We start from the raw sequence: 8,103 nt of genomic DNA, 5'->3' as shown, positions 1-8,103 counted from the left end.
TGACCCCTCCTTGGACACACATCCTCCTGCCCAGATTTCCTGCGCCTCATTATTGTAACAAAAGCAGGGCGACCCAACTCTATGGCCCCGGTGTCTTTCAGTTTCTATGCCTAGGAACTGTTACATAATGAGAAGTTTGCTTTCATTTTCATGTTTCTGGAAGTTCCTATTCTGCACTGTTGGCAAGGTTCCTTCCCGCTGTTTACTGGACTCCTGTGAGGGCAGGGCAGTAGCTAGGGATAAACTTCAGAGCTCTTCAAACACAGCCTGGCCTCTTCTGCAGGAGTCACACAAGTGCAGTTCACTTGGATCCCCGAGTGAAGTCTGATCTGTACAGGTCTGTGTGTTCTTGCTGTGCCTGATGCTGTGGGAGCTCTTCACTGGATCTGTTCTCGGCTCTTCCAGCGGGAAGGTTAGGAGCTCAACTCTGCTACCAGAAATCTCTTTTTCTCAAGGGAGCTGGTGAGTGAGAAGCTAGATATTTTTTAAATAAACACAGGTCTACAAATAGGATTACAGGCTGTAGGTCTGAGGGTGGAACAGCCTGCATGGCTAATGTGGTTGGGGGTGCCAAGGACTTAGGCTGAGGGGCAGGATGGCTGGAAGAAGACAGCTAAAAGCCACTCAGAGAACTTAATATCTGTAATATTTTCAGAAAGCATTCATAGCCAGGCTATAGAAAAGCCGGGGGTGTCAAAGGATAGGGACTATGTACTGGAAACATCTGGCACTAGGCACCTCCCAATCCCTATGAAATATCTAAACACCGTTGACTTGGAAGACAAGGAACATTCATTCTCTAACCACAAACTCAAGAGTTCATGTGTCTTCCTGAACTTTGATTTCTCTACCAAGATATGGGCTTGACTTCTGCAAAGAACTCTATCCTCAGAACATCAACCTTGAACCCCAGCTCTGATCTTAGGGAACAGGAGGACTCCCCTCCTTCACGTCTCTCAATTTCTCAGTTTCTTTTATTTTAAATCTTAAGGTGGAGGGAGCTGGGTGCTTGCCTAGCATGCACAAGGCCATGAGTTCAATTCTTAGAATCCTACAAAAGAAGTGCTTACTTCTTTTGGAAGTCGTAACACTGTGTTTACAGGGTTGTTAGGACAGAGAGAAAGCGTGTGTGCAGAAGCACGCTCGCCTCCCTCAACACGCAAGCTTCATAGGACACTACATTCCCTCTCATTTTGCCCCTGCTTCTCAGTGGATAGATGCACTCCAAACAGTTAGAAGACAAGGTTCTGGGAGTTCACCCTTCTTGTCCTCAGACTTGCTGCTTCTCACACTTAGTACATTTTCTCAGAGTTGCTGCTGGGTGGGACAGTTGCTACTGTATACATATGTTGGGTGCTTGAGAAGTCCCCGTCTTATCCTGGTCCTTAAAAGTCCAGCTTCTAAGGAATCCCTCCCAGGGCTCAATTAAAAACACCACAAAAAGCGAAGGGGGCTTGAATCTGAGGGTTGAGAAATCTACTCACAACAGGTTCTTTCTATCCATGTCTCTTTATTCTTCTCCTTATTCCTTCTTTTTCTCCCTCCAATTCAAACATTTCCAGTCATACATACCCTTATAACCAGCAATTCCCCAGCCCTATCAGGTTCCAGGGATGGGATTCTTTTGCGCCATAAAAATCAGATATGAGTTTTCACACACACACACACACACACACACACACACACACACACACACACACACACACAGAGAGAGAGAGAGAGAGAGAAAGAGAGAGAGAGAGAGAGAGAGAGAGAGAGAGAGAGAGAGAGATCCTTGGCTGTCAGCTCAAATGGCTAGTGCATATCTGGTGAAGTCCTTAATGGAGAAAGTTAGTTAAAAAAGGAATTAAATCATCAGGGAATTCTAGAGGGGAAGGCTAGTGTGCTTCGCTACATTTTTAGGTGGTTAGTAAAGAGCTAAAAAGTTTATTTTCAGTAAAATTATGAATGGGGCACGTATTGTTTTTCCTCTCTCTCTCTCTCTCTCTCTCTCTCTCTCTCTCTCTCTCTCTCTTTCTCTCTCTCTCTCATTTTTCAAGACAGGGTTTCTCTGTAGCTTTTGGAGCCTGTCCTGGAACTAGCTCCTTGAACTCACAGAGATCCACCTGCCTCTGCCTCCCGAGGGCTGGGATTAAAGGCATGTGCCACCACCGCCCGGCACACGGATTGTTTTTTAAATCAGTGTGCCACTTTTTTTCTCCCAGCATGCATAGAGGATACCGAGTAACCAGGCAACCTATGTAAACAGTCGGGGACACTAATAGCTCCAGATCTGATTAGCACATTCACTAGACGCTGCAATTTCTACCAGCCTAGGTCTGGAGTTGACACTTATTGCCCTAAGTGGTAGAAACAAAGAGGAGACCCAGGCTCCTAACAAGCAACTGCCAGTGAGTCCCCAGTAGAAGCGTCTCCTCCCTCACTGAAACCAGAGAATTTTCTTCAGCCTGCCCTGTGCTCCAACACCTATCCTGGTGTTGGCTTGGTTTCCTGATGGTTCCGTATAAAGGGTTTGCATCCCATTCACTACGTTTAGTCCTAGACTTGTGATTTTTTTCTTGTGTCCTATGTCATAAATCTTCTGTGACCTGAGAGGTCTTGGTAGATCCAAAGGGACAGAGGGTTCGTCTTGGTGAGACTGACAATGTCCTTCTCAACCCTACTCATGAATCACTCACACTGTCTCTTGTACCTGTGAGACGTTCTTCAGGAGTCAGTCCCCAGGTGCCTGTCTTCCTGGGATGTGTTTGGACTCTTTCTACACTGGAGCAGGGTAAGGAAGGGGCTCAGTGCAGGCGGACTCCCTCTGACCCACTGAGCCACGAGATGCCTCAGAAGATCAAAGCACTGGACACCAAGCCTGATGACTTGAATTCAGTCTCTAGGCGCTGCATGGTGGAAGCAGAGAACCAACTCTCACAAGTTATTTTACCTCTGCTTGTGCATCCCCACTCCTAAACACCACTATATACATTCAAAATAAATAAAATGTAATTTAAGGGAATCTCATTAAATATCCCAGAGGGATTTCTTCTTTTTTTTAAAAAAATAGTATTTTACTTTTTAGAGAAGTTTTAGTTCTACAGAGAAGTCAAGAGAAAGGTAGTGACTTACAGACTGCAGTCCCTACACATGCATGGTCTCCCCATAGGCTGCAGTCCCTACACATGCATGGTTTCCCCAAGAGACTGCAGTCCCCCCTACATATGCATGGTCTCCCCATAGATTGCAGTCCCCACACATGCATGGTCTCCCCCATAGACTGCAGTCCCTACACATGCATGGTCTCCCCAATAGACTGCAGTCCCCACTACACATGCATGGTCTCCCCCTTAGGCTGCAGTCCCAACACGTACATGGTCTCCCCATAGACTGCAGTCCCTACACATGCATGGTCTCCCCATAGGCTGCAGTCCCCCCTAAACAGGCATGGTCTCCCCATAGACTGCAATCCCCCCATATGCATGGTCTTCCCATAGACTGCAGTTCCTCCTACAAATGCATGGTCTCCCCATAGACTGCAGTCCCTACACATGCATGGTCTCCCCAATAGACTGCAGTCCCCCCTACACATGCATGGTCTTCCCATAGACTGCGGTCCCCACACATACATGGTCTCCCCATAGACTGCAGTTCTCCCCACACATGCATGGTCTCTTCATAGACTGCAACCCACCCCACACATGCATGGTCTCCCCATAGACTGCAGTCCCCCCACATGCATGGTTTCCCCAATAGACTGCAGTCCCCACACGTACATGGTCTCCCCATAGACTGCAGTCCCTACACATGCATGGTCTCCCCATAGACTGTAGTCCTCCCCACACATGCATGATCTTTCCCATAGACTGCAGTCCCCACACACGCATGGTCTCCTTATAGACTGCAGTCCCCACACATGCATGGTTTCCCCCATAGACTACAGTCCTCACATCTGCATGGTCTCGTCCATCACCAGCATCCCCACCAGAATAATGAACTGTCACTGTCAGGTTGTAGTCAGAGAATGCCCAGAGACTATGTGACAGTTCCCTCCAGGTTGTATTCATCCAGATGCATCTCAGCACACACCCAATTATGATGTCCCACTGAGGATTTTTACTGCCCACAATCCTTTGTGTTGCCTTTTTGCTCAGGCTTCCACGAGGGCCAACCACGGCTTTGATTTCCCATAACTTTGCCATATCTGGAAGGTCACTCAGCATGTGTGATGTGCTGCAGAGTCACGTAGCCTTTGTAGGTGACTTTTCTCCCCCTAGTCTTTTCATGGCTAACAGTTCCGCTCTTCTGAATGGTACGTGGTCATCTTGGGGATTTCACATCTTCCTAGCTCATTCACCTACCAAAGGGTGTCCTGGCTATTTCCCAGGTTTGAAATTGCGAATAAACCACCCAGAAACATCCACACGTATGTTTTTTTGGGAACAAACGTGAAAATGTATAGGAGCACATATGTCAGCTGTGTTTAGTGCTAGAGGAACTGCCATGCTGTCTTCAGAGGAGAGTTTTCCACTTTCCTTTTTTTTTTTTTTTTTTTTTTTTTTTGTATTTTACTTGAGGTGTTTTGAGACAGGGTGTCTCTATGTAGTCCTGGATGTCTTGGAACTCACTATGTAGACCAGGCCGGTCTTGAACTTAGAGGTCAGCCTACTTCTACCTCTCCAGTGCTGAGATTAAAGGTGGGTGCCCCCACCGCCTGGCAGGGTCATAGTCTTTTATTGAATGTGACTTTGCAAGGGTTTTCTCCCACTTTCTGATTATCTTGTCAGAAAGTCTCCTGGTGATATTTGTCTTTTATAGAGAAGTAGTGGGGTTTACTGCTAGGATTTATTTTAGTTTATGCATATGTGTTTGTCTTCATGTGGGTATGTGCATGCGAATGCAGGTGCCCTCAGAGTCCAGAAGAGGGTGTCAGATCCCCTAGAGCTGTAGTGACGGGGGTTCTGAGCCACCTGATCTGGGTCCTGGGACTTGGACTTGGTGCCATGTGAGAACCGCGGGTGCCCTCAGCTGCTGTCATCTTCCCAGCTGGGCTGTCTCACATTGTCCTGTCTGTTTGCTCTTTTAGCAGCCTCATATCATCTTCTAACTTTATGGGAAGCCTTGATTTTCGTGTGTATGTGGTAGAGAGGATTGAACCCAGGGCCAGGTGCGAGCCAGGCAAATACTGTGCCTCTGTGACACTCTCATTCTGAGGGACCCCTCAAAGTCAGGCACTGTCACCCCATGAATGGGCTGCCACATGGTACCATTTCTCCTTCTGCTTATTAGATAGAGTTGTGTCCAAACTTTTTTTTTTCAAAATAATCAAAATAAGACAAGATGGAGAATAACATAGGTTTTAAAGTTTGGATTGAGAAAGCAGATGTTGAAATTAATGGACAATTTCTTGGGAAAGCAAAGCAGGCAAGTCCTGGAAACATCAGTGAACAGAGCAGGGCTAGTCTCCCAGTCCTTGTGTGAGTTCACAGAGCAGCTTCTGCCCTAAGGCAGGGTTGTGCCCTTCCCTGCTACACTAACCTCTGACCTTCTTTCCCACTTCTGCCTTCCCTCCAGTATCTTTCGCTGCCATGGGTCAGACTTCTTCTACACCTGTTGCAGATGCCCACAATATGGTCTCCAGCTTTGATGCATTTTTCAAAACTTTCAAGATGGAAAGCAAAATCATTTCTGAGGAGACCATCAGTTCAATCCAGAGGTTTATGGAGCAAGGGGACATGCAGAAAGCAATTTCTACAATCAATGCTGCTTTGGCAGAGATCGAGAAGGCCCCTCTGAGCATTGCAGTGACAGGGGAGACAGGGGCAGGAAAGTCTACTTTCATCAATGCCCTGCGGGGCATAGGACAAGAAGAAATTGACTCAGCTAGGAGCGGAGTGGTAGAGACCACAATGGTTAGAGAGAAGTATACCCACTCGAAGTTCCCTAACGTGACCATCTGGGATCTCCCTGGGGTCGGTTCAACTACCTTTAAACCAGAAGAATATCTGAAAAAAATGAAGTTCCAGGAGTATGACTTTTTTCTCATCATCTCAGCCACTCGCTTTAAAGAGAACGATGCCCAGTTAGCCAAGGCCATTGGAAAAATGAAAAAGAATTTCTATTTCGTTCGGACAAAAATTGATAGTGATTTGTGGAATCAGAGAAGATGTACACCCAAGACCTACAATAAGGAAAAAACCCTAGAGACTATCCGAAAAAACTGTGTGGAGAATCTCCAGAAGGCTGGCATGGCTCTCATGCCTGTCTTTTTAGTCTCTAGCATTGAGGTAGCCCATTTTGATTTTCCTCACCTGCAGTTCACCCTTTTGAAGGACCTGCCGGTGCACAAGCGCCACATCTTCATGCAGTGCCTTCCTAACGTAACCGAGGCCGCTATTGACCGCAGGAAAGATGTTCTGAAACAGAAGATCTGGCTGGAGGCTCTGAAATGTGGAGCATCGGCCACCATCCCTATGATGGTTTTCTTCAAGGATGACATTGAGGAACTGGAGAAGACCCTGACCCACTACAGGTCTAGCTTTGGGCTGGATGACAAATCACTGGAAAACATGGCCAGGGATTTGTCCCTGCCTGTGGAGGAGCTTGAGTCAACCATTAGGTCACCTCATTTGCTGTCATGTGAGACGGATGAGTCTGTGGGGGACAAGTTGGTGAAATACCTGGAGAAAGTGTTTGCCGTCACCGGCGGACTCATAGCCACCGGCCTTTACTTCAGAAAGAGCTACTACCTGCAGAATTATTTTCTTGATGTAGTGACTGATGATGCTAAAATTCTACTGAAGAAGAAAGTTTTCTTAGAGGAGTGTGAGGGCTCTGAGCGAGGCTGCAAAGATGGGGAAACTGGAAAGATGGCTTAAGGTGTTCCTGAAGCACCCTGGCCAGGCTGTGAGAACTTCTAGACTTTGTGACCCTTGCTGGGAAAGCCGAGGACTCTGGAATGTTGTGCCGTGTGGCAGTCATGTCACAGCCAGCATGAGTCTTACCAGTGATATTTAAAGGGTCTCACTATGTAGCCATGACTATCCTGGAACTCTCTGTAGACCATTCTGGCCTCGAACTCACACAGAAATCACCCTGCCTCTGTCTCTGCCTCTTGAGTGCTAGGATGAAAGGTGTGTACTACCACACCTGGAAGAAATGATTTTTTTTTCATTCATGTGCCCATGGCTTGCCTTGGCTCTGTGTGCTCTACTTGTGTGTGCTCAGCACTCACAAGCTGAAAGACGTCTCTGTTCCTCTTATGGTTGTGATCGGTTCAGTTCAGATAATAGAGGAACAGAAGACAAAAGAGAACCCGTGCCTGAGTGGAAGTATTTTTTGAAGTACTTCCTCAGAGGTGCAAGTACATGAGACAGGGATGTAGTCCGAGGTTTGCACACAGCAGGTTCAGATATTCCTCACATGCTAACAGAGAACTTTTTGTGCATGAGGGTAGGGAATACGAGGAAAGATACTAGTGGTCCAAGGGGAAGTCCCCCCAAAACGCAGAAGCGTAGGGATATTTCATTTGTACTTTAATAATTAAAGTTTGCCTGAAGATCAGAGAGTAAAACAGCCACCCTGGTCAGCCTTACAGACCAGGTAGTGGTGACACACACCTTTAATCCCAGTAGCCACACTAGTTTGCCATAGAAACCAGGCGGTAGTGGTGCACGCCTTTAAACCCAGCACTAGAGAGGACTACAAGATGGGAGGAGACAGGTTTCAGGCTCAGTCTCATTCTGAGGATTCCCAGAGGCAGGATGGCCATTTCAGACTAAGGTAGAGATTAACAGCCAGTGGCTGGCTGTTTTGCTTTTCTGATCTTCAGGTTGAACCCCAATATTTGTCTCTGGGTTTTTATTAATTGCGCTACACAGAAGTTCCTTAAGTATGTGCGAAGACATGCAGTCTCTCATCCAGTGGAAGGAATGTAAATTAGAAGCCACTTCTCAACTCTTGGATTTGGAAAACTTTGAAGTTGAATTTACAAGTGAGATTGTAGATCAACAATTTCTGTGGTGAAGTGTTGGCATCGACACACACACACACACACACACACACACACACACACACACACACACACAAAACAACCCACGACCCACGGTGTGGGCAGTGACG

At 46.9% G+C, this 8,103-nt stretch overlaps 1 protein-coding gene across 2 annotated transcripts; it reads left to right on the top strand.

Moving 5' to 3' along the window:
- Positions 1-216: 216 nt before the first annotated feature.
- On the top strand, positions 217-7,825 carry LOC125402803 (interferon-gamma-inducible GTPase 10-like). Of its 2 annotated transcripts, none has more exons than XM_048437773.3 (2): positions 217-412; positions 5,557-7,825. In XM_048437773.3, exon 2 carries the CDS (start codon positions 5,571-5,573, stop codon positions 6,858-6,860), a length of 1,290 nt encoding a protein of 429 aa, XP_048293730.1. In that variant the 5' UTR covers positions 217-412; positions 5,557-5,570; the 3' UTR covers positions 6,861-7,825. The 2 variants fall into 2 exon arrangements, with proteins under 2 accessions (XP_048293730.1, XP_048293729.1); XM_048437772.3 differs by having other exon boundaries at positions 218-462.
- Positions 7,826-8,103: the final 278 nt, after the last annotated feature.

The sequence above is a fragment of the Myodes glareolus genome, chromosome 9 (assembly GCF_982192425.1).
Source record: "Myodes glareolus chromosome 9, mMyoGla1.1, whole genome shotgun sequence".
Lineage (NCBI taxonomy): Eukaryota > Metazoa > Chordata > Mammalia > Rodentia > Cricetidae > Myodes > Myodes glareolus.
The sequence above is the reverse complement of the archived record's forward strand: the minus strand, read 5'-3'. Positions and strand labels throughout refer to the sequence as shown.

What these genes read in the sequence shown, in the direction of transcription:
- LOC125402803 (XM_048437773.3), top strand. Translation starts at nt 5,571, where the DNA reads ATGGGTCAGACTTCTTCTACACCTGTTGCAGATGCCCACAATATGGTC.